The sequence below is a fragment of the Perna viridis genome, chromosome 13 (assembly GCF_037379345.1).
Source record: "Perna viridis isolate PV_CMFRI_1.1 ecotype Kerala chromosome 13, ASM3737934v1, whole genome shotgun sequence".
NCBI classification, from domain to species: domain Eukaryota; kingdom Metazoa; phylum Mollusca; class Bivalvia; order Mytilida; family Mytilidae; genus Perna; species Perna viridis.
In genome coordinates, this window is record NC_142457.1 from 10493540 (window position 1) to 10521399 (window position 27860).

Sequence of the window (27860 nt, forward strand, 5' to 3'; positions counted from 1 at the left end):
AATGAAAACTTAGAGGTTGTACTGATTGACAAATTCTATACTCCAGGAAATTGACAGACAAGCCACAAAATTTGATACTATTGCAGCTAATGAAAATACATTTACAGAGTCGTGAACACTTTTGCTTTTGAGATGTCAAGTAGGTTGTTCAAACAATAAATTCAATTTAAAAAAACACAAAAAAAAGACTTCATTATCCCTTTAACTTGAATGTCAGCAAGACTGTCAAGCAAATTCTGATTTGCCTATTTTTTTTTATGAATTTGAGCAGTTCTTGATAGAGTTTGCATTATCACATTTTTTTGTCATTTTTCACACAAGAAATTTGATCAAACCACAGAAAAAATTAATAACCTGGGTTTTAGGCATGCAGGGTCAGCATTGGCAAATATTAAATTTTCTTGTATTTTTTTTTTTCAATGTATTTATTTTTACATGATCTATAAATTTCCTGCCAACACCATTTACATGTGTTTTTTTAATACACATATATTTTTCAACTTAGCATGACCTCTGCCTGATATTTCACGAGATATTCCAGATAACTCCTGAAGTTAAACTTACTTAAACTTCCTTACTGAGAGTTCAAAAAAATAACTTGGTCATTTGTTACCTTCAAAATGCTTATACAATGTACTATCCTGTCCATGTGTCTGTCCGAATTTTCATCACAATTATCTCTGCACCCAATTTATGGATTGATTTTAAATTTGGCATGTGGCTTTATATAGATGGTCATATGTTGTAAGTGATTTTGGTACCTGTCCAATATCAACTTTGTATGAGTTAGGGTATGCATAGCTTGGCTATGTGTACAACTTCATGTTTACTCCTGATTTTGCCATCTTCTGCTTTGTAAATATTGTAAAGTTGTGATGTTGTTAACACTGGAATTCCATCTTCATTGGTTTTCTCTTCATTTCAGGAGTTTAGGTTGCACAGTTGTAGAAATGTTGACTCAAAGACCACCATATGCTGAATATGAATCTATGGCCGCAATTTACAAGATAGCAACTGAGGATCACCCACAGTATAAACTCCCAAGTAATATTTCAAAAACGTGTTATGAGATTCTTGCGTTGACTTTCAAGAAAAATCATAAGGATCGTCCGACAGCAGAGGACTTATTACGACACAGATTTGTCACTGGTCCGACGTGATTGTTGATTATTCACCAATTTAGCAAATGTAACCACCGAAAGTCTTTCAAAATAATTTTTTCACAGAGTGGAATTATATACCAGTGTGAAGAAAGTCCATGACTCAGATCAAACATGGCATGCTACTTAAATCTGCTTGTATACTTTGATAAAAGCAGAGAGGTTCCAAAAGAAGGAGAAGAATCCGGAATGCTGAAGAATTAAATCTGTGAGAACTGGTATTCTTGAGTTTGGTTTGCTTTGGAAGGGAATAAAAAATGGAAAACCAATTTACTGATTCCCTGTTTCCATATTGTGTAATCTAGGTATACCAGTTTGCATATAATTGAGAACATGCTTCTTCGATAAGTTGGTTGCCAGGGAAACAGAAACACATTACTGAGTCAGGAAATCTATGGATTGAAATTTCAGCTTCAACAATGTATATAATCCACAGTTTGAAGTGTTGAAATAATCAATATTTGACCCTGATTTAGTGTATAGTGCTAGTATGTATTGTACTAATGCAGATTCTGATCGTTGTGCTTTAGGGGAAACTAGATATTTAAATCTAGTAGTAGTACTTAGAAGGATAAAAACAAAAATGATATTTTTGTGTTCATAAGAAAATTTATGAAAGAGCTTAATTCTGTATCTTAGCCAAAATTTGAGTCTTGTTTTAGATGACAGAATGTCACAGATGGCCCAATTAGATATTTTAAAAATTAAATAAATGTGAAAAGAGTTGAATTTAGTATAGAATTGAGATGTTAATGGCAATGAGGAAGACCTACAATATGATAATGCTTTATTATATATTTTAAAAGACTACAATTAGAAACAATGAGTGGTACAGTCATTAGATATTGCCAAATTAAAAAGATTGAAGCCAGTAGTAATATTATATGAGATTATTTTGTATGTAGTCTTCCATCAGGGGTTCAAATTAATGGTAGTCCAAATTTGTGAATCCTCAATTTCTTTCAAATTTGATTAATCTACAAGTCTTGTACCTTCAACACTCATCACTGACACTTTATTGAGGATTATTGGTTTTCAATTGACCATTGATTTAGTCCCAAGACCTTCCACTTTTTTTTGACTAATTTTGACCCCCTGGTTCCTTACTTCAGAATTAATTTGTTTGGTAATCCCTTACTTTAAATATATATGATTAAAATATAAAAGAATGTCAGATAAAGGCATTCTAAAAGTTTATTGTTCAAGAAATAGGGAAATTTCACAATATAGTTCATACTAAATCTTCATGATATCACCAATATGTAAGCTTAGTTTTCTTGAAATTAATATTGTCACCTTTCTTTTTTAGAGTAAATCTAAATAAATAAAAAATGGGAAATGTTACGATTTAAAAAGAAAATAGGTCATAGACATTTGTTTATGGCTGATGATTAGATTTGTATCATGATTTTTACAGGTTGGTCATGTGTTATTTGTACTACATTTCAACAAATTTTAAAACAAAATGACACATTTTTTAACGCCTGTAGGTAATGACTAGCCAATATCTCTTGGCAGGAGAAAGTGCAAAAGTGAAATTACCAAATTTCACAGTGTGAATTATCACAAAAAATTTCACTGGGAACAATCGGTAAATCACTGCTATCTATATAATAATAGCCTATATCTCATATAGATTTGGCAAATATAAAGTGTTTTACTGTATCAGACTGTGAAATTAAATTACCTTATAGACTTATTGTTGATCTTATTTGAATTCAGGAATTTGATCAGAATTGTAAATTTTTTTCTGGTGTTGATTTTTGAATTGTAACAGAAAAATGTTGTGACACACCATTGGATCTTTATCCCATTTATATGGAATCAGTTTTCAGTAAAGTTGTATTTTAAAGATTTTAAGATTAGGCCAAAAAAAAATGTGTGTGTTTACTGTAGCTTGACTGACCAAAACTTTTACATTAAAAAAATGTCAATTTCCAGAAATTTCATCCCTGATCCCTAACTGAACCCACAATTATTGTACTAAGGTTGCTATTTTAAAAACAGAAAAAACCTACTGACCCTAATTTTTTTCAGCAGGTAACAGTAAACACACATTATTTTTGCGGTATGAAGGTCTTGATATTATTATTGTTGCTGGGTAAGTTTTTTTTGTCAATTTTCAGAACAAAGAAAAAATATATTTTAATTTTGTTATATTCAAAACAAAGTGATATATTTAAGGAGTTATGTCCCTTGGTGATATAAATAGAACTGTTTCCTTGTTTAGCCAATGGCTGGTTGTTTATTATTAGAACAAACTAGTGTGTTACCTGTTATTGTTTTGTTAATGATTGTATTAGATTTTTTTTAATGTTGACATATTTTTTGCTGTACTGAATTTAGTTGCACAAAATTGTACAATATGGAATAATGCCTGAAAAAAGTGATTGGATTGAGCTTTAGCTTAAGTCCTATCAAATTATTAGCAATTCTTGTACGATTTTAGAATGTGGAGTGCTGGTTTTTGTATGTTTTAAAGGTTGACTTATTTTAAGATACCATTAAATAAAAAAATAGTTCTTTGGAAAAAAATACAGGTTTGCTCATCTTGATTAATAACTTTAGTACAGGTTTACCTAAGAATCATGCAAAAAAGAAGAGTGATAAATTTAAAAGTGTAACTGCTTTCTGGACAACTTTAAATATTTCAGAAAGTCACATCCATGATACAATACTGAAAGGGTTGTATCAAAGATTTCTTTACTGTTGTGTTAAATTCTTTTCAATACATTGAAATGTATTTCTTGCCAGGCAATTTTTCTTCAGATCATTTTTGAACGATATATTTTCTTTTAAGATTTGTCGATATCATAAATGGGACATACTGGGTGCTTACACAATTAAGAAAATAGACAAAATATAGATTTTCCACTTTCTGCATGGTGCTTAGGTTGACCTGTACTGAATAAATCTTTTTTTATGATATGATTTTGATATTTTGGTAACTATTTATTTACCAAGCTTTTGAAACTTTACATTAAAAATTGATGTCAAGGAAAAAAAACATTTGTTTAACATTTTTTTCTCGTGCACTTTTTGAAACAACTGCTGGTCAGTTTTAAAAACTTCATGGAAATCTCAACTCCCACTAACTCCCCACCTATAATTTTTAGTAAAAGGTGGCGGTCTTCTGAAAGTATGCCACTTCACTATTGGCTTTTACCTTCCTGTGCAAATACTTTGAAACCTGTCTAATCCATACCCACTCTTTAGATTGATAGGGAGCTGTCTAGTAAGTCAAAGATTTTACTTGTAGTAAATAAAAGGTTGATAAGTGCATGGCTTAAAGGACCCTCTGACAAAGGTAGATTATGATTTGTTATCACATAAAATTGATAGATTCTTTTAGAACGAATCATCAGTTTGATTCAGTTAGAATACAGGACCTGGCTATCAAATTGTTCCTAAGACCCTTTTTTGTTTTTGTTTTTGTTTTTGTTTGTATAAATTGATAACTGGTGCCAAGAATGCTTGAGGATTTAATTCGTGCCAGGAACAAGTTCTGTACACTCGATAAATATATGCGTTCTTCTGCACTTGTGATAATATTTTGGTTATTCACTCTTTCCAATGAATTATTATCTTATTAGAATTATAATGAATGACATGGATATCAACATCAACCTTTAGTAAACATAAATCTACTCTTGTCAGAAGGTATTTAAGTACCATTCTGTGTAAGAATCTGGCAACTAGTGGCACATCATAATTCTCAATTTAGTTTTTTTTCCCTTAAATATATTCAATACATCTAGAAAACAACTGAAAAGCTATTTAAATTTATCGGGGAGCTTTAACTGCTTATACAGAGAAAAATAAAAATACAGAAAAATTTTATGTACAGGGACGATTTTTTTCCTGCTATTTCAAATCAGGATTTTACCGTTGCGATTCTTTTTTTTACTGTATATTTACTTTTGATTTTGCCAATTTCTGCTTCGTTTGTAAACCTCACAAAATCATCCCTGTATGAGTACATTTCAAGTAAATTTGACCTATCAATATTTTAAAAAGGCAAACTTTACTAACACTTTCATGGTCATTTATAGAGGTTATAAGGTATAAATACTTGGTTAATGCAATAAATTCTCTACCGTTTTTCTTCACACCTTATACACACTTTGCCTGATTGTTAGATGGAGAAGTACTGAAATTGTCAAAACTTTATAGGTATAATGTGTTCTTCATTTAATTGGAATGCTATATGATATTTTATAGATATTTTAAAATTTTTTTTGTACATAAAAATCACACTTTTTTCATTGTTTATAAGAATATATTTTATCGTTTATATTCACATACTTATATTGTTATATATATATATCTATTCACTGTTCCATGATGTTGACATTTTGTGATATTTGTTCCTATGAATGTGAAAACTTAGAAACTCCATGAGAAAATCAAGGCTTTCCACCAAAGGGTATTCTTTGTGCTTCCTATCACATAGTAAATTTATAGGGTTTCTAAGCCACACTTATGAGGATATAGATCCATAGAAAATTTCTTATTTAATGTTATACTCTCACCAACAAAGATGTGAAAGAATGTAAAAACAGCATTATCTGTCTTTTTGTTAGAAACATGCTTGTGAAACATATTCTACAAAAACTTATTCCTTCTAAATATTAAAAAATATCAATCTTAAAGATCATAGTTTAGAGATCAAGATGAAAATGTCTACTTTTTTACTCGAAGTTCTATTCTCAACTAGTGAACTAGTTATAGAAATTTTCCTCTGAAAAAAGATCTCAAAAACATCATTCAAATTTTTTCCCCTGTTTCTGATTGTACTATTCTGGTTTTTAATTTCTTTATTATTTTTTTTTTTTTTTGCATTTGGGTACAGTTAGTTGCTCTTCTGTCCATCTGAAGTTTTCATGAAAGCTTTCCCCTAGTGAGGTTTTTTTTTCAATTTAAAAGGTCTTTGCATCAGTGTAGTAAAAGATACTCCAGAACATTTAAGGGTTGGTGTCAACCAGGTAATTAGGTTAGGTTGAATTAAGATAATGACACAGTGTACATTTTTAACAAATTTCTATTTACAATTGTATGAAGAAAAATCATGGTTAGCTGTCTTTAATCCGTCTCATTGAAAACCTGTAATTCCCCTACACAAAATATTGTTCTCTTGGTTTTCAAGTTTCAAACCTTTTTGCCTTTTTTTTAGCACACTATTTATTTTGATACAGGCCCATCAGGACTATTTCTTGTATTAAGAACCCATAACACAATTACATACCTACCTATTTTCAAGGTTGTGAGAAGGAAAACAGTTTTTTTTTCTTTTCAATCAATTACTAAAAATGATTTTTCATTAACATTTTCCCATGTGGTTTCTAAGTTATGTTTTTTTTTTTAAATAGTGCTTTATATATAGTGCAATGAGAGAGGACTTATGTCATGTGATTGATCAAAGAAGATGTGAAAAGAAACCAAAAGAAAAATATGAAATTAAATGGTGAAGTTCTTCGATTGTAGCAAGTGTTGACTTAAGCACCTAAATGCCATTTTCTTAAGTATGGAACCACACAGATAGAGTATGATAAATGTATGAGTTTAAGAACATTAAATGGTATTTCCCAATAACCTTTGATATACATTTCTAGTTTTGGTCATATTCATCCTCCATACATATATCAGATATAACTTCATAAATTTTTGTTATTAAAAGAAAAGGTCATAGGTTCATCTGAGTGCAGGGGGTAGGGGTAAATTCTGTAATGTGAAAAACAGTTGGTTAAAATATATTATCATGATATGATTGGTATTGTAGGATTTTACATAGTTGAGTCCTTTAACCAAATTTTGTCAGTAAAATATTAACATTATGTATTATTGTGTTGAAAGTATACTTTCTTTGTGGTCCATAGTTGTACAAGATACAGAATGTGATTTTTGACGCATGGAGAAAAAAATGTAATATTTTTATCGGTAGCAGCTGAATTTAGATTCTTATTTGAAAATCTACAGTGATAAGTAAATGTGGAAATATTGAATCTTCATACAAAAAAAATTATGACCATGATGGAGTGGAAAATTATTTTTGCTAAGATTGGCAGTAATTTTTAAATAAGAAAATCCCTATCCCATCCTGCTAAAAAATGGTTTGTGAATTGGTTAAAAAAGTTCCTAGTATACAGTTGATCTAAATTTGTTGGCATTATAGAATATTTTGTATGCGTTTGTATAGGCCTAGCTCTTACTTGTACAGTTTATTTCATTTGTTTAAAAGTATTACCATTATCTGTCATGTGACTTTTTTATTTGAACTTTGACCTCACTTGAATATACCATGTGACTATCACTTGATCATGTGACAACTCACCTTGTAATATTTAAGAGTAAATAAAATATCCTTGACATACAGTGAAGGATGAAATTTTCAAGTGTCTTCTTTATAATGTAGTTAAATGAATTTTTATATGCTTATCTTTCTAGAAGGAGTGTACTATGGTATACTGTTGTCCATCCATCAGTCAGGCCTTGATAAGCTTGGTTGTCTTACAGTGGAGCTTGAATTGTTAACATTACTTGTAGATTTAAGATAAACCCTGGTCTATGATTATTATACCTGTCTATTCATGGTATTAAGGGAAGTGCTTGTCTGTTCAAATGTCGTGACTCTAAAAATGCTTTGGAGAGATTGTAAAAACTTTATTACAATGTTTTGATCTTCATCAAAGTATTATTTCTTACTCTTGTTTGCATATTGTTTTTGTTTTGCCTGCATCTTTCCTTGTGGAAGGGGAGACTTAGGATTTGTTTTTCCAGCGACAGGATCCACAACCTTAATGTGATAAGTTTTCTGACAAGTTCATTTAAACATGAACCCCTTATGCTAGGTCAATGATATTTAGTGAACAGATGCATTACCATCATTGCATCACATATTCATGCCAATTTTACGCATATACCCCCACAGTCATGGTCTGTTGACTTAGAAATTTTAATGTTAAAAGTTTAACATTAAAGTTTCTTATAGTTCATGTAGACATTTTTATTTGAATTCTATCTACTGCATGAGTGGAAGGGATTTACAATGCTCCCTCGCCACTCTTTAATGGGGGGGGGGGGTGTGTGTCCCTCTTATATCACCATGAATTTCTTGAGTCCACTTTTTCAAAAGTTATATAGATTCTATTCCCTTGATATATCTCCAACCTCTTATACCGCCATAATTTAGTCCGGTCCAAAAGGTGGGGATGTAATGAGGGTGTACTGTATTACTCTTTTCTTTGCACTTACTTTTGTTTTGAGGAAACTCAAAGGGAATTTAATTGATCTCTATGTACCTTGTTCATCTACCCGTCGCCGTAACACAAAAATGATAATTTCGTAATTTCATATTATTATACAAATTATGAAAGCAGCACTAAAAAATATATTTAACGAACACAACATCAGGCAAGACTTATCTCTGTGATAACAGTTTATTTTCGTTTTAGAATTAATGGAAATTGTAAGCTTGGAAACTGGACTGCGGATGTCCCTTTATTTTATACCAAGTTCCTTGAAGGGGTTCCCAAGCTTAAGCTACGAAAATTACAAAACTTGAAAAAAAAAGAGGGAAACAAATAGCGACTGCGCCGAAATATTTTTACAGCTTGAAATCAAGAACTCGAGCCGAGGCTTTATACCGTATTTCAGATTTCGGGATATACAGTCAATGGGTGGTACTTAGTGTTAGGTGTTGGATAATATCGCCCATTGATACTATATCCCATCAAATCACCCTAAACGAACGCCTGTGCAGTGCAGAAAATAAAAAACGGAGGTATAAAAAGACCAATTATATGCGTGGACGTTGTTCTCCATCATATATTTGTTTTCAACATACGTTGTCAAAACTAGGCAACTGGCAATATACCCATCTGTCAATATATGTTGTCAATACCAGGCAACTGGCAATATACCCGTCTGTCAATATATGCTGTCAATACCAGGCAACTGGCAATATACCCATCTGTCAATATATGCTGTCAATACCAGGCAACTGACAATATACCCATCTGTCAATATATGCTGTCAATACTAGGCAACTGACAATATACCTATGCCTATGATTTTTTTTATTCTCAAAAACTATGACATAGTTAAAGAGATAATAACATATATACAAAATACAGATATGAATGCATGTGTGGAAATTCATGTACATGAGTACAGTTACCTAACCAGGAGGATTTATGACAGTAGATATATATTTTATAAATCTACACAATGTTTCTAGTTCAGTTAAATTATGGGATGGGAACAACTGGTTAAACTTCATAATATTATTATTTTGCCAATAACGACAGGAAAGATATTTCTTCCTTTCATTTCGAAAAAAAAATACATGACAGTATGTAATGGAACTCATCGCCGATATCGGGGGAGTCGCAGAGTTGACACAATCTATCCGCTCTTGAAATGTTATGCCACCTCCCCACCTCCACCGGTAGTCGATGATTTCCACATCTATAAACTTACAGAATGTATATACAAAACTAAATGGTAATACAGAAATATAATCTTCTAATTCGAAATGATTCTTAAAAAGTCTATAGTTTATACCTTTTGATGATTCACTCATATTGGCTGACCATTGTTGTCTAAATTGATTTTTTAATCGTTGTTCAAACTAATAATACTATCTACTCTTTGGAAAATAATTCTGGATTGCGCCATACGTTTATCAAATATATTTTTGATAAATGCTAGCCATTTATTTTCGTACCCATAGTTGTTATAAAAGACAAACAAAAGTTTATACAATATTGAGAAAATCTTGTTTTCTCTTGCAAAATTACGTCAAATCCAAAATTTTATCCTCCTTAATTTTAAAATAATTGAAATAGGAAATCTGCCTAATTCCCCATAAACCATAAAACTGGATGTTGACTTTTCAAACAAAGTATATGTTTACAATAAAAGTGATGAACTCTTTCTATAATATCTAAATTTTCAAACCCCCAAATTTCACAGCCATAAAGTAAAATTGGATTGATGGCTTTATCAAACATATCCAATCGACATTTAATTGTTAAATGGTTTGTTCCGCATTTTCGTATAATGCTATAGATAGCTTTATTAGCTTGGTCACGTTTATGCTTTTGAGTGGCTAAAAAAGACCCACTTTTAGAAAATAATATTCCAAGATATTTATAGCTTTTGACAATTTCTAATTCTTCGTTATTGATAAAGAACTTTAATGTATTTGGTATTCTACCCTTCGAGAATATCATAACTTTTGTTATGTTAATGTTAATCCTTAAGTTTCCAATTGCTACAATATAAACAAAGTTTATCTAATAATAATTGTAAATCTGTACTAGTTTCCGACAATAAAATAGTGTCATCGGCGTACAACAACAGGAATAGCTTAAGATATAGATTTAGTTCATTTCCATTGTCATCTGAAATGGACTTAATACCGTTAACATCAAATTTTTGCAAGTATTCCTGCAGGTCATTTAAGTACATAGAAAACAATAAAGGTGAAAAATTTTCCCCTTGTTGCACACCAATTTCAGTAGCAAATGTATCGGAGACGTTGTTGTTATGAACAATATATAATTTAATATCACTGTACATATTTTGGATTATTTTCAAAAAATTACCATTAACATTATTCAATATCAGTTTGTGAAATAGAGAGATTCTGTGAACAAAATCAAAAGCTTTTCAAAATCTCTGAAAATACAATAAAGTTTTTTCTTCTTTAGAGACAGTTATTCAAATAAAGCATACAATAAAAAATATGGTATGTTGTAGAGTACTCTTGTCCGAAGCCTGCTTGGTTTTCCTTAAGAATATCAAGTTTATCAGTAAAATTAGTTAATCTCTGATTTAAAATTGAGGTAAAAATTTTTCCCAAGCAAGATAATAATGTAATAGGCCTATAGTTTTTAGCCTCCGTAATATCCCCTTTATTTGTATATATCGGAATTATGTTACCAATTAACCAGGCATCCGGCAAGACACTACCAATCTGTCAATATATGTTATCAATACTAGGCAACTGGCAATATACCCAATTGGCAATATACCCATCTTGTCAAAATATGTCGTTAATACTTAGCAACTGGCAATAAACCCATCTTTCAATATATGTTGTCAATACTAGGCAACTGGCAATATACCCATCTTTCAATAGATGTTGTCAATACTAGGCAACTGTTAATATTCCCATCATTCAATATATGTTGTCAATGCTAGGCAACGGGCAATATACCCAACAAATCTACTTGTACCATCTGACAATAGAACAAAAAATAAACATCCCTACCATTACAACAAATTCATTCAAAGAAAGACACTCATAAATTTTCATATTATCCATATACAATCATACAGTGGAACATGCTACCAACACCTGCAGTTCTTTGTACTACAGTAGACAGTTTCAAAGAGCAGGTCATCACAAATTTTCTAAACAGAAAGACACGTACATAGTTAAACAAACAACAAAACAAAAACGAAAACAAAAACTAACAAAATCACTTTTGATTGAAAAAATATTTTCAGTGTAAATACTATTTTTCATCACTTATAGTAAGAGTTCTTTTGCGGTAGCAACGCATGCAAACGGCACGTAATAGTCAGTATAGTGACGGAGTGCGGAAATATGAAGATACAGGCTAAAAACCACTAATTCCACTTCCCATAGGCTTCTATGCTAATCTCACAATATTCAATGGCTTCTCTGGACTTTACCTTAACTTTAACCTGCAGAGGACTATATATCAGCATGATTCTACATATGCCAGCTCACAATCCTCAGAATAGCATGTGGGGTTAGCAGACTTGCAGTGCAGTACTGGTCACCGGAAGTGAAGGGTCTATAAATAGCATGGGAAATCCCAGTGTTTTCACAAGATAGGGGTATATTTAAAAATCATTATGGAGATTAGGCTTCACATCACAAGAAGCAAAATGCACCTATAAAATGTACAGAAATGTTTTTCCTTTCAGAAACTGTTTAAGTTTTTTAAATAAGTTGAGAATTTTTTTCACAGCACTATGAGGAACAGGGGTAATTTCTGCGTAGGACTATTTTTGCGTACGTTCCAAATGCTCATCGGTTGAATTGGTGGTCTGTAACCTACATAGAAATGTATAAGAGGTACACACTTATTGCCTAAGGTGTGCAGGTTTTTATATAAACACATGTATATCGCAAATATTACAAGATTTAGTAGATGTCCATCTTCAATATTTATTGAGAAACATGGCTCTATATTTAAATATTAATTAAAAATTACAGAAAGAGGCTAGAAGTACCTTTGATAACATAAATTGAAATGCATATGATATAAGACAGAAAATAAGCCACGCTACGACATGTGCGTCTTGTATAGTGTAGAGCCCTTTCAGCAGGAGGTATCAGAAGAAGGGGGTCACTCAGGCTATTATTTGCTTATTTTTGTCCCAAATGTGTACAAAATCAACAGCATATTTCAAAAAGAGGGCTGTGATCCAACCCCCGGATATCCTCTCCCACTGGATCCGCCAATGCTTTTCGTAGCTAACTGTCTGCATGTGTGTTGCATCTGGAAACACTCAACATGTCGCTTTCGCAGAAGACGAACAAGCGACTCCCGTCGGCAGAATATACTTTTCAAAATTTAATCCAGGTTAACCCTTATTGGAGATCATTGGACGGGTATAATACATGTAAATACAAGTTACAAAATGTATATGATGTCTGATTGGTTTATCCATTTTACATAAAATCATATTGTGCCGATTTCTTAACTTCGTGACTTGACGATCAATTGACAGACATTTATAACAGAATAATTCTAGACTATAACTTTTTTCCCATATTTGCTCAAAAGCCGAAAAAAGACATATTCCAACTAAAAAGGCTTTAAAACATCGATCCGGAATTCACCTTTCTTCCCAAAACCTCCAATTATAGGCCAGCCTACGTGACATATTCTCTGAAATGGTTGTACAATACGCATTTTTAATATTTTCTATTAAAGGAGTGTTGTAAGGCCCATAGAATGTCTTCATGGTTCATTCTATGAGATTACAGAAATCACGTGTAATTAGTTTCATCCTATTATTTCTACGTCTTTAAACAAAGAAAATCCAACGTACTACTGTATTATTTGAAATAATGACAAGAAAAAAGTTCATTAATTTTACTTCATATAAGCTACTGACAAGGCACCAGGTGTTTTGTACAATAAAACGGTACATACTTCGAACTCAATATTTTTGTCACCTACCAGAAAAGAAGGTGAGACCTAAGGTATTGGTTTGTGGCACTCAGCAACAACAGGGTAAGTGTCTTAATTTTAAATTATTTTCCCTATGACACTTTCTCCGAATGCTTACCTTGGCGGGAACCTGGTATTCAATGTCGTAACATTTATTCTTTTGATGTCGGTTTTTCTCTATTACTTTGGGTTACTTATAAGGGTCTAGTCTTTATCCCCAAATTATAATTACCCCTGGCTTTAACTATGGTCAACTTCCTTACACCAAAATCTAATAGTACATGTATGTAAACATGCAGTACCAACAGTGAAGTACATGTAAGTACCTGTATAGCGTGAATACCAGATCATCGGTCCCAGGTTGAAATTTTATTTATTTAGATAATGTTAATTTCGTGAATTTTTTTTATTTGTATCTAGATCATATGCATAATTCTCTCTCTATCTTTTTTTTTTTTTTTTGTTTTGGGGGGGGGGGCCAAACATGTTAAAAGAAGAGGAAAAAACGACTATGTGCAAATGAAAGGAAACCTATGGATAAAAAACGGACAGTGGGCTTACTCGGGCGGAAGCTTCCCTGGCAATCGAAACGGACTTTCTCGGGCTATCACTGGGGAAGCTTCCCTGACTATCACAACAGGCTTTCTCGAGCTGCCGTTGGGGAAGCTTCCCTGGCTATCGCAACGGACTTTCTCAGGCTACCTGGAAAAAGGGGAATCTAGGGTGCGACAAGAAAAAAGAAAAACACAAAAAGAACAAATTGATAAACACAACGAACAAAAAACGAACAAACAGAAGAAAAAACAGCGCAAACCAAACTACAAGTCTGACCTAATTTTCATTACAATGTACATGATATATCACAATTATTTGCATGAAAGCAAATTTGATAGTACATGCATCGTTCATACAGATGGATCCTTGTACCGTAACTGTGGGATAGTCGATAAGCATGCGTGACATGTATATGTATCGGGCTGACTACCCATCAGACAAACGGGTCTATTGTACATGTAAATAAAGTTTACGCAAAATTGGCAACTCGAGGAAAAATTAAAACTTGCTCTGCATTCATATTTTTTAAACTTAATGAACTGCATGCCCTGTAATACCTACCTAAAAATCAAATACATGTTAAAATGATATGGAAATCTTGTACATGTAATTTGTAAAAAATGACTGGGATGATAAACCAAGTGCCAGTCTCTGAAGTAAAACAACCTATTACTTTCACAGCAGAAAGAAATAAAAGACAAGATTTCCCATATCAATTTGATACAAAGAATTATGATTTTACTGAATGCTCTGAAAATGTACATTTCAGGGGCAGACAACTCTATCAAAACACTCTAAATTAAAACTTTCCAAACATTTCCAGTGATGCAAAGATCAAATAATGGTCATTTGAAAAAAAAGCCTAGCATTCCTCGGGTGAAAGTATATTGTAAGATCGGTGGATTTTAGACATACCGTTTCCGATTTTGTTAAATTCGATTTTTACAAAGACAACTTAAACTAGTACATGTACCAATAGTTTTGGATACCAACGCAGATGTTCACCAAAAATTCCCACTGTCACAAAAGACCCCTAAAACCAGTTTCTACGGCTCTATGCTTATTTTTAGCTCAACTGGCCGAAGGCCAGGTGAGCTACTGCCATCCCTTCGCGACCGTCGTCGTCCGTCGTCGTCGTTAACAATTTTTCAAAACTCTTCTCCTCTGAAACTACATGACCAATTGGAACCAAACTTGGTGTGAATGTTTCTTGATGTATCCTGCATAGAACTGATGAGAGGATTTTTGATCCGTCGAAAACATGGCCACCGTTACTAAAAATAGAACATAGGGGGGTAAGACAATAGTTTTTCGCATATATCTCCAAAACGGTTAGGTTAGACCCAATTCTGACCGGGTAAAAGTGTTCAGCATGATGAGATCGATCTGCGGTGAAATATTTATTTTGATCTGTTCAGCCACGTTGGAGTTATTGCCCTTTTTCGACGTTTTTTCTCGGTATATTTAATGTTATTTCTTTCAAAAATCTTCTCCTCTGACACTACTCGACCAATTGGAACCAAACTTAGTATGAATGTTCCTTGGGGTATCATGCATAGAACTGATGTGGGGATTTTTGATCCGACGAAAAGCATGGCCGGCGTTACTAAAAATAGAACATAGGAGTCTGACAGTAGTTTTTCACAAATATCTCCAAAACGGTTAGGTTTAACCAAATTCTTTCAATAGTGGGATGATCCTTATTTCTAGGACTACAAAAGTTTTCAGGCATAAAATTTGTCAGACGCCTTCTTATAAGAGTTATTGCCCTTGACAGGGGAAAATGACAGGTTTTTTTTACAGCCAATTTCTTGAAAACTATGATAGATTTAGACTTTCATTTACTGAAATAATCCTTATGATAAGTCCTATCAATGTTTTCTTGAGTCAAAATTGTTGGACAACTTCTTGTTTAATATATTGCCATTGAAAGGCAAAATTTAACCACGTGAGGGTTTCTGGCTCCTGGGAGCCTCTTGTTTTTAAGTTGTTTGTTTTTTTTCAAATTTTCACTGGTGACCATCTTAGAATTTCGACCATTTTTTTTAATTTCAATATTGCCGACCAGAAGCCCAAGTTATTCTAACCGTTTTGAGAAGATATGCGGTCAAAATTTTACGGTCGGAAATTTATAATAATGATAATGATGATGATAAAAACCGACGAAAAACAATACATTACCCCATTTCGTTTGGGGAACATATTAATGAATTCCAAAGAAGCCGACAAACAGGATGCTTGGCCAAGTCAAAAAGATCAAGGACGTTGCAACCCATCGAACAAAAGCTGTGCACCTAATACTAAATCCGTCCCCAAGGAGGGATGCCGATTGTCCAAACCATATATATACCTCGCATATATACGGACGATTTACCATAACGATATTTTTGTAATATTCGTATAGAATCTAGTCAACGAATACAGTCCATATACCTTCATGACAGAAAAAAACCTAATAAAATTTCGAAGATCACTACACAACCAAAAAAAGCCAAAGGCTGATTTACATATAATACAAACGTCTCAGAATGTGACGACTCTATTCGCTACACTGTTTCATCGGATCAAACTGATACAGAGAAGATGTAAACTTATAGAAGAGTCTGAAAAATTCCCAACGATTTTAGAACTGTCAAATTTCCGATCAAATTTGCGATGCGTATGTTTGGTCGTTCCCTCCGGTGGGACTCGAACTCGTACCGCTGTGACATCTATGGCAACACCGCCTGCACAAAGTCCAGCGCACTAGACCATTTGGCCAGATAAAAACATAACTTTTGTCACATTCTGAGTCGTTTGTATAATATTTCCTTTTTGAAAATAAAAAAAAACTTTGCTTTACACCTTAGTCTGCAATTAAAGAGAAATCATACAAGATAACCACGTATAATTGCTTATCAGTGATCAGTTCGCACCCCCAATCAGAAAAATTGGCTACGGCCCTGTATATCTTAATTATATCATGCTCGATTCACACCATATTCACTTATTTCACCTTATATATGGTTCTCATGTCGGCACCTTTGTCTGAGTAGTTGTTATAACATAATATTACTTTTCACATGAAATGTCTGAATTTTTTTGCTTTATGATACATTTCTCCAGGGGTTAAGGCTAAAAACCACTAATTCCACTTCCCATAGGCTTCTATGCTAATTTCACAATATTCAATGGCTTCTCTGGACTTTACCTTAACTTTAACCTGCAGAGGACTATATATCAGCATGATTCTACATATGTCAGCTCACAATCCTCAGAATGGCATGTGGGGTTAGCAGACTTGCAGTGCAGTACTGGTCACCGGAAGTGAAGGGTCTATAAATAGCATGGGAAATCCCAGTGTTTTCACAAGATAGGGGTATATTTAAAAATCATTATGGAGATTAGGCTTCACATCACAAGAAGCAAAATGCACCTATAAAATGTAGGATTATTTTTGCGTACGTTCCAAATGCTCATTGGTTGAATTGGTGGTCTGTAACCTTAATTAGTAAGGAACTCAGGCTAACATCACTCCGCCGTAATTTTCAAACGCTAAAAAATAATGAACATATGGACTTGTATGTTTTTTCAACAAATGATGCTGTATTCAGTTCACTTATAAAAATATGAACAAATATTAAACAAAGAAGAGCAGATGGATAAAACATATTTAAAATGGGGAAGGGAGTGGGGTCGATGTCAAGAATTAATAAAAGGGGGTTCCAGGCTATCCTTTTATCACTTTTTCAATATTTTCACAAAATAAACAAAACGCTAAAACAAAATAGTGGGTTCCAACCTCCAACCACTGAAAAAGTGCATTTGCATTAATTTTACATAAACATATGCTCATTTCGAAAATCCTAGTCTTTCATATAACTAGATGGTCACGTTACATTAATTACATGGTTCATGTGAAAACGTACACCCCAGATAGCACTGATATGTTTGACTACCGTTGGCATTATAATGGTTGTATATGGATCAATTTTCGCGCGGTTGCTACTTTTCTTAGATTCTGTCTAGTAAACATTAACGCGGGTATCATTTTTCACGGTTTTAAAGAAAAGTATGCGTTCGTTTCAAAGGGTTCAAAATAGTTTTTTTAGGGTATTATTCCTCGCCCTGATCAGTCCACCGCGAAAAACCCCGAAAAAGGGACTATACCACTAAAACTTTTAAATCTTACTACATAATGAATTATACCAACCAATATTGTTCTACGTTTTAATTTTGATCTTTCATGTATAGATGGGGCTGATCCATCTCTTATTTTTGACATTTGCCGGATGTGGAATCCATGGTTACATGTGGAAGGATTGGTTACCTGGAGATTTGGAAGACTGTCTGCTAAACCAGTGTAAACAGGCAGATCTATCAAAATTAACAATGTATAACATCGAATATATGTGTTTGAATAAACATATGGCGAAGTTAAATGCCCATAAGGACATGATAACGCCTCTTACAGACAGTCAGAAAGAGTACTTGCTTCATCTTGGGCGAAAGTTCAAGGGCATTGAATATGCGTATAGGCGACGTAAGCGATCGACTCGATTACCTGCTCACTTTTTGCACAAACGACAAGAAATAAGAGTGATGCCGGAAAAACAGAGGAAAGCTTACTTCAATGCCCTTAACAAACTCAAGACACGTGGGGTAAGTACACTTACAGTGCCACGTTACTTTTGGGCGAGGTCTAGCAAAAATAAGGACATACATAAAAAAAAAAAAACACACAATCATATTTGTTGCAAAATTCGATATACGTTAGAATCATATACATAAATGTACGATGTTTCTGATTGAATGAAAAATTATAGTCCAAATTTTATGTTTCTGTGACGTAATCAACTTTTTTTATTGATTTATACTTGTTAAATTTTGATACTGAAATTAAATTATTAGGAATCACTAAAATTTGTTCGGTCTATTTGAAATAACCTCAATACGCGCGCTGCACACTTAAATAAGCAATACCCAGGTTATTTAGTGTGCACCACGTGTTTGATTGTTTTCTTCATAGATGAAAAACTGTAACAGTCATTCCATAAATTATTGGGAATATTTAAATAAAAAATAAATAAATAAAATAAATAACAATAATTGTATACAAGAAGGACTATAGAAATAGATAGCCAAATGCATAACTGAGAGGTTTTAATTTCACGCATCTTTCATTATTAATACAAAATTTTATTAAAATTTTACAATGAAAATATTAAACTTATCACTATCTCTAGACAGGTAAAACAGTTGACTTAAGTATGCAAAAATAAGATGGGTCATATGTAGTTAAACATGCAACACGACCGACACGTTTGAATTCTTATTTCACACAAAAAGAAAATGCTTCTGAACTACACTTTACTAGAAAGAAAATATATAACAGACAAGATAATGGCACGTGACACACCATTTTACAGCTAAATATCCTCCACTGTCTAAACAAGAGACTCCCAGGAGCCTGAATCGCTCACCTAGGTAAATTTTTACCTTATAAGGACAAAAACTCTAAACATTCTCCAAATGATTTGACTCACCTTTGGTAGGACTTATCATTAGGATCATTTCATCAATTGAAGGTCTCTTTTTTATATGAAGTATATTTTTCAAGACGTTGGCTGAAAACTTCCAAAACATCTTTATAAAACAAAAACAAAAACAAAAACAAAAACAAAAAACAAACAAAAAAAAAATGTCATTTTCCACCTTTCAAAGAAAATATCTCTTTAACAAGGATCGTACGACACCTTCGATCTCTGAAGACTGTTGTTAGCCTTATCATGGTGATTATTTCAGCAATAATAGTCTCTGTCTATATATCATAGCTTTCAAGATATTGTCCGAAAACTGTAAAGAAAACGGCATTTTTCACCTTTCAAGGACAATAAATCTAACAAGGAGTCGTACGACAAATTTGATCCCTGCAGACTTTCTATGCTTCAAAATAAGGATAATTTCAGCAATTGAAGAAAATTGGTTTAACCTAACAGTTTTGCGAAAAACTTCTGATTGATCCCTATGATTTATTTTTATAAACGGCGGCCGGGTTTTTCGACTTGCAAAAATCCCTACATCAGTTCTCTGTATAACGGAGAAAGTTTGGTTTTATAATTGGTCAAGAGGAAAAGAAAATGTTAACGACGACGACGGAAGATGACAACGACAGACGCTGAGTGATGGCAATAATTCATATAGTCTTTGGCCAGGTCAGCTAAAAAAATGAAAATATAAGGCGTGGAAAAAAAGACAAAAGTAATTTAACGATTATTAAATATTTACATTAATACGTCTCCTTTTTGCGATGGTGAAAAATGATTATATAATACGTGAGAAAGAAATAATTAACACTTAGAAACCACAATGACTATGCCACTACTGGTGGATGAGCTAGGGTATTTACCAGCCCAGTTGTCAAATTTATCCGACCACAAATTACAGATATTTAGTAATTAAACCTAGCACTAAAATTTAAACAGTCTAAAACACAGTCTTTGTTGCATGTATCAGAAATGATATTACAAAAATCTAGCCCCTGGATGGTGCTGGATTTGGCTTTCCTACCGATAGGTATTCATAGGATAATTAATTGGAAAGAGTGAATAACCAAAATATCATCACGAGTGCCGAAGAACGCCTAAATGTAATGAGTGTGCGGAACTTGTTCCGCGCACGAGTTCAATCCTCAAGCATTCTTGGCACGAGTGATAATGTTTGGTTTATGCACGATAACCACTTGATTATACTGTTTATTATATAAAGATTTTCTTTATAATTTATCCATATTTTCAATATGAATTTTAAAATTCTGTGATTGGCGGATTGGTATCAAAGTCGTGACGTTTAAGCGGGAGAAAGTGCGAGAGTCAAATTACCGAATTTATTTCAGTGTGAATTACTGAAATTTATTACTCTGATAACATTCGATAAAATACTGCCATCTATATAATATTAACTTTCAAGCGCTCCTTGTATACAATTAAATCTTGAACTTTCTACATATTTGGTTCAAATGTGACTGCTGACCGTTTACTCATTTTAACAACATGTCGTATACTTTAAGTTAAATTGCGAAACACAAAATATGGTAAAGTTACAAGAGTAATCAAGGGAACCAAGACCAAAACAGGCAAACACAACTTAGAACAAAAAATAACCAAGATAATACAAAGTAACAAAAGTAATTGAGCAACTCGGACTCCACTAAAAGCTGAAAGCATGGACCAGGTGCACCGATAGTTCTAAAGCAAACACACACACACACACACACACACACACACACACACCACATAAGTGTAATTCAATATAACGTCGTCTGCAAACTTGGCTTTAGATTTCATTCGACCCTGTGTTTATTGCTCAGTAATTATTCTATTTAGAACATTTGCAGTATCTTTTGGGGTGTAGTTATTTAATTAGCAAGACTTTTAATAATTAATTAATGATATTTTTTTAGTTCTACGATGCAATTTCAAACTTACATCAACAAACAGCAATACAGGGTGCTCATTTTGGATGCGGATTTTTGGGATGGCACAGAGTTTTTCTGTTGATGTAGGTAGCATTACTTACTAAGCGTGAAGTGTATAAGAGACTTTTAAATCTTTCGAAAACTTGACAAATAGTACCGGAATTATTTTGGTGGTCGGAAGAATTTAGGCGTTACCTCAGAATATATGATACTAATCTGAAATTAAACTACACTTCATACCCATTTATTTTAAGCGTACTTTACCATAAGAGTTAGGATCGTTTAAGGTGATCTCTTATATCCATGTAGGGAATATGACTCTCAACAGCAAAAAGCTGCATTTATTGTCTATGGAACCTTCTGCAATTTCAACCCAACGATTTAGAAACGAATGGTCCGTGATATGACACACATTGTAGCAGTGGTAAATAGTGTTTGTTTCAGAGGAGTATGTCTGGGCGGTTGTGGGGGGGGGGGCGACTTTTGAATGGATTTTGAGATTTAGACGCAGACATAATAAAGGGGGTTCCAATGAAATACAAATAAAAATAGGAGTTGCAGGTTATAATTAAATTTTGCTAATTCTTTTTTTTATTCCAATCCCTAGACCTCGGATCATATCCTACTTCTCATTAACATTACGTTCTGCAGTATACTGTCTTTATTTGTTTATTTCAGATTACAGTTAGCCGTGTGGGATATAAATCCAACAGTTATGTTACCGTACTGTGACACAAGGCTTGATTATAATATGAACAACCCTCGAGATACCATCCTCAGTAGTCAAAAATACTTTGGGAATTTCAATGGAATTGTGAAGTCCGGACCGTTTAAAAATTGGACCACCCCTACTAATGTAAAACTACAACGTAACGGCTTCAATGGTGGTTCATTTATAACTGACGAAAATATACGACAGACAATGGCTAAAAGGCATACAAGGGAGGTTTGTGCCGTACCAGGAATTTTCAACATTGAACATTACCACAACAGTGTTCATGTTATCATTGGGGGGTTAATGGGTGACCTTAATTGGGCACCTTGTGACCCAATCTTCTTTTGTCACCACAATTTTATTGATTACGTATGGGAACAGTTCAGAATTCATCAGAGAAAAGACGAGGGAATTGACCCAGGAAATGATTATCCGAACACCAATGATAATTGGCACAAACCGGATGCTAAGATGGAAATGATTGATCGGTATTTAAATCTCAATCTCACTCACAAACACGGGTACGACAACATGTTCTCTGATGAAATTATGATTGCTTGGGAAAAGTCTCCGTCTTACCCAAACTGTGGAAACTCCCCTGATATAATCAAAGATGACACAAGGCAGGTATGCCATTCGATAAGCCTTACAGTAGATGAGAAAAAAAATCATACATGGTTTGGTGTAATGCGAAGCCCCAAAAAGGACGAATTCAAGGTCACAAATGCATTTAAAGCTGCATCACATGACAGAAGATTAAAAAAAAATATCAAGAAAAGGTCTGTTAGTTACAGACGACGGGATAAAAAGACATGGAATGTACCAGCTCGAAGCTCACCACTTGATTACACTGTAGAGAATACATTCAAATTAAATGACAAAGTTACAGCGAAGGCATGGGGATTTATTCCTGTACGTATTGTTTACAAACGGCGACCAGGAGCACACTTTGATGTGGAAACGGCTAAATACCAACGAGTGCTCGAAGAAGTCGCCGAGAACAAACCACAAGAATCCCTTTCTATAGCAGACAAGGATTTGTATGATCCCCAAAACTATCCTAGACTATGGAAAAAGATCAAGGAAGGAAAACCAGCATCATATGGAAAAATTAGAGCTGCTGGTTCTGGAGCTTATAAGATCATGGTAAAATCCACTGGATTTTCTTATAATGGAAAGTACACCGACTACGCCATTGTCGATGAGCGACAGGCACTTTCGGAAGCAGTGGCATATGTTGCAATAAAACGTCCTGTTAGAAATGAAACAGTTAAATCGTTTGTCATGGCTTATGATCCTGCTGGTAATGTATGTGAGGCGCGCTGTAAAGTACCTGGATCAAAGCCACCAAAGTATGAAAGATGTTCTGGTGTAATCAAAGTCAATTCAAAAACGCCAAAAATGTACGGAGAAAATTTAGGGGATGCCTACCTTATGAGGTATCGTTTCCAAGGTGACGATTTGCCTAGCAACCATGATGGAGATATATTTTTGATGTTTTTCTGTAAATACAGCAACGAATGTCCATGGACGGAGTCGTATACAAAAAAGAAATAACTGATCCCAATAAAATTCAGATTATTTATGAACACGTATATGTTTTGATTACAAAAAATCGTAATAAAATTGAAAGTTCCCGAAACATTTAATATCCCGAACGCATATTGCAAAAATATCAAATTCCGTGTGTTAATTCTAGACCATTGAATCGTGTTCCTTTTTTTATCTACCATGTTCAGAATGGTGACAATTAAAAAAAATTGAAGACACATTGAGGCAACCTAAGCTTTTATCATGCTTCCTTGTATCGTTTGTAATCGGAAGTACTGCTTTCAAGATATAAAACGAACAAGTTAACACCCAGAATGGAGTTGCTTAACTAGAAACCAGATGTTTGATGTGATGTAAACTTTAAGACTTTATAATGACTATGTAAAGAATAACGTAACACTCAGATTTTTATATGTAAATGCGAATACGTTCAGAACCGATTAAATAAGCACATATGACGCTAAAAATCTCAAACGTTTACGTTTTTAAAATAAAACGAGATAAGCCATTTCGTCTTTTTAAAACGAAAGTATGGAAAGAACAAAGTGAATTGTACTGCAAAATTCCAAACCAAAAATCAAGTTTAATACAAAAATGAACTCAAGGCACAGACATCAAAGCAAACGTCGCTGTTCTTATCAAACACATGTAAAGATATTGGGGTCAAATTCAATTCAGTATTGCATGAAAGTACCACAAGTCAAATTATTTAACGACATTAAACGTTACTGTTATACTCAAAATCTAACCGTGTTCTTACCTTTATTTTATACATGTAGTCTTATTTCGTACAATTACTTGTTTTAACTTTGATCTACCTATCCTAACATAGTTAAACATTCCGTTTGTTCTACTTGCAGTCTTTGCTTCGTATATAAGGTGGCTTCAAACCTAAGACCTTATATTTTACCATTTGAAGATTTCTGTCTGATTGATTCTCTTTGAGCAAAACTTACATAACTTGCTTTGGTGCTATGACGTCATTAACGTCGACCGGTTCAGAATCCACGATTCAAAGTAATGTTTTGATAACGAACAAACTCTAAACATTAGGATTTGATTCTATTAGAGTATAGATTATGAGGAATGTATCAAAGTTTTAAATGGGTAATACGAAATAACATGGATGTGGATTCATGGGATGGGAAGGTTTTTTTATGTATATGAAGTGGTAAAGAAATTAACACTCGTGCTATACAATTAGACCTTATATTTTACTATTTGAAGATATTGATTAATTGATTCTCTTTGAGCAAAACATTTATATAACTTGCTTTGGTACTATGACGTCATTAACGTCGATTCCATTAGAATTTAGATTACGAGGAATGTATTAAAGTTGTAAATCGGTTATAAAAAATACTTTTTGTACAGTTAATAAGTGTAAAATGTCGAAGACCACGTTATTTCATATAACCTGTCCAGAAATTAGGAACATTCGTATAGAAAACAGCTAATGACCTAAATTTGATATGATTTGCTTCTGCTGATGGACAAGAGAAGTCAAAAACAGAATATATTAAAAGTTAAAGGGGGCCGATTAACAAAATCATAAAAAATGCTGTTCAAGGCTATAGTTGCGCTATATTTTTTTTCGAAAACATCAAAACAAGAAGAAATTTTGAATTACCTACCCCATCTGGTTACATATGGAAGGACTTGTTACCTGGAGATTTGGAAACTTGTCTTCCAAAACAGTGTAAAAACGCTGGTGTATCGAAAATTACGATATATAACATCGAATACACGTGTTTGAATAGATATATGGCAAAGTTAGATGCCCATAAGGACATAACAACACCTCTAACAAACAACCAAAAAGAGAACCTGGTTGATCGTGGGCGAAAATTCAAAGGCATTGAATATACGTATTGGCGACATAAGCGATCAACTCCTCAATTTTCTAACAAAAGACATAAATAAAATTGATGCCAGAAAAAGAGAGAAATGCTTACTTTGATCTATTAACAAACTCAAGTCAAGTGGCGTAAGTATACAATGTCATTTTCTAGAATTTCTAGAAATACTGTGTGGTATAACTTCTTGTTTTTTAATAAATTTTATGCGACAAAAATGATTTAATTATGTTAATTGAATAAAAGCATTGCAGTTAAAGATTAAGGTTACAAAAATAAATTCCAACTTGTGATCCACTTTAGACCTACAGTAACTGAAGCGACCCGTGCAACAAAAATTGCGATCAGTCATCGATCACCGACCAATTTCTGATCTGCCATCGATCTGTCGAACCGATCCATTAAACCGGTGATCGCATCTTATGACAACAGAACGGTCATTGCATTATACGTATTACATTGTTTTCTTTGTAAATTTTACACAAGTTTACATAATGCAATATATTCAAACATCTATTTGTAAATTTATTTTACATTCGTTTTATTTTTAATTGATCATTCGTCAATTTACATAATAAAAGTGTGATCAGGTCGGTCACCGGTCATCGATTTGTCAAATCGTTGCCCGGATCGGTTCAGAGACTGAAACATATTCCATATGAACGGATTTTAAAAAGAAAAAATAAATCCGGGATAAAAACATAGTAACGAATATGATTCATTTACATCAATACATATCCTTTTTTAGATTCGGGGATACACAAAATAATGTACTTTTATTTTTTTTTGGTTGGAATTTCTTAAACCTATTTAACTTTAGAGTTAGCTGAGAAGTGTTACCTAACGGTCTGAGGACAAATGATCATGATTATAAAGTTTCGTTTTTGCAAATATGTATTTTGTAGAATGATTTTTTTTATTGACCATACTATCTTAATCGTGGAGTAATTATTCCAATAAAAACAATAGTAATATGTGTATGTGTATGGTGTGTAAACAGTCAGCACTTAGTGGAACTGTAAAACAACACATGCACGTTCTTTCTGAAAATTAATGATTTATTTCAGCTCTACGATGCGATTATAAGTTTGCACCAACCTACAGCTATAAATAGTGATCATTTCGGATGTAGTTTCCTTGGATGGAACAGAGTTAATCGTTTGATTATCATAAGTTGCAAATCAACAAACTTAATATCTGGATTAGAATGCAACTTATATGGTTTGGTGTATGTCGGTGAAACAAAAGAATGTTCGGGAATAAGTACCACCATGATCATTCAATCCTCTCTAATAAATGTCGGTGAAACACAAGAACGATTAAACAAAAGAATGTTCGGTTAATAAGAACCACCAAATTCCCCACAGGTTATCAACATTTTAATCAACAAGATCATTTAATTCTCTCTATTAAAGTTCGTATTTTAGAAAAAAAATTACCGTCCTACGAACAGTCCAGTTCGAAGTAAAACCTGTCGAAGGGAAAGAGAGGAGTACTGAATCCGCAGACTAGGTACTGCAATACCTTATGGATGCAATGACAACATCAACAGTCTAGGAAACCTTTCAAGCCAATATAACAATAGAATAAATGTAATGAATTTATTTGACAAAAAATGCAAGACGGGAAAGGAGTCATGGCCATCGCCACTATACGTCACCTAAGTTACACAATGTCTCCATAGATGGTCTCCTTCCTTTCATACAAAATCCTCTTGGACTTCATCACATTAGAACCAAACTCTATTCTATACCTCTCACTCTACTACACTCCTTTTACAAAACAAGTCTTGACACTCCTGTTTCTGAACCTACCTCATCATTATACAGATTTGTTTCCATCATTCTGGATATTGGTTTCCACAGACTCTCTCAACCAGTTTGTGTGAAAAGTCAAAATGAAGAAAAGCGATCATTTCGTCCACTACCGTTTGTCAACGAAGGTTAGATACAATTAATTTGGCTTACAACCTCCATAAAAAACGTTACCAACAAAATTCCCTCATATTTCAAAGACAAATCCATACCAATTATTTCATATTCATCTACTTCACCATTGCATCCAAAATTTTTAATTATAAAAGGCTGTTGCAGAACCTTAGGATTAGGGGCCTTCATTGTTAAACCACCTGACTGTTCTTGCAAAAACTCTCCATCCAAATATGGTCCTTCCGGTCACGTCGTTACTGGAGATGTAACCATCATCGAAAACGAATCTCTACGTAACATCATTTCTAAAGGTCCCAAGTACCGTAAACCATGCTCCATGATATTGGAATTATAATTTTAAAGCTGTTATGGATTCCGTGGAGGACTCCGCAAGAAAATGGATAAAACGAGAACATGAAGA

At 33.4% G+C, this 27860-nt stretch overlaps 2 protein-coding genes and 1 pseudogene across 10 annotated transcripts in view; 2 read left to right on the forward strand and 1 right to left on the reverse strand.

Moving 5' to 3' along the window:
* Positions 1 to 7552, forward strand: part of LOC148599530 (mitogen-activated protein kinase kinase kinase 2-like) — a 60546-nt gene extending 52994 nt beyond the window's left edge. For all 9 annotated transcript variants that reach the window (XM_088559813.1, XM_088559815.1, XM_088559814.1 and 6 more), the window contains one exon: positions 926 to 7552. In XM_088559813.1, the coding sequence (XP_088415939.1) occupies positions 926 to 1160 (235 nt within the window). In that variant the 3' untranslated portion in view covers positions 1161 to 7552. The remainder of the gene's footprint in view (positions 1 to 925) is intronic.
* A 1784-nt stretch (positions 7553 to 9336) lies between these two features.
* Positions 9337 to 11201, reverse strand: LOC148599531 (uncharacterized; annotated as a pseudogene).
* Positions 11202 to 13352: 2151 nt separating this feature from the next.
* On the forward strand, positions 13353 to 23693 carry LOC148599532 (uncharacterized). Its single transcript, XM_088558970.1, has 4 exons — positions 13353 to 13441; positions 18167 to 18574; positions 21375 to 21472; positions 22068 to 23693. Exons 2-4 carry the CDS (start codon positions 18167 to 18169, stop codon positions 23659 to 23661), a joined length of 2100 nt encoding a protein of 699 aa, XP_088415096.1. The 5' UTR covers positions 13353 to 13441; the 3' UTR covers positions 23662 to 23693.
* The last annotated feature ends 4167 nt before the right edge of the window (positions 23694 to 27860 follow it).

Coding starts and splice junctions, on each gene's coding strand:
- LOC148599532 (XM_088558970.1), top strand. CDS start 18,167: ATGGGGCTGATCCATCTCTTATTTTTGACATTTGCCGGATGTGGAATC. Junction 18,575..21,374: donor ACAAACTCAAGACACGTGGG/GTAAGTACACTT, acceptor ATATTTTTTTAG/TTCTACGATGCAATTTCAAA. Junction 21,473..22,067: donor CACAGAGTTTTTCTGTTGAT/GTAGGTAGCATT, acceptor TGTTTATTTCAG/ATTACAGTTAGCCGTGTGGG.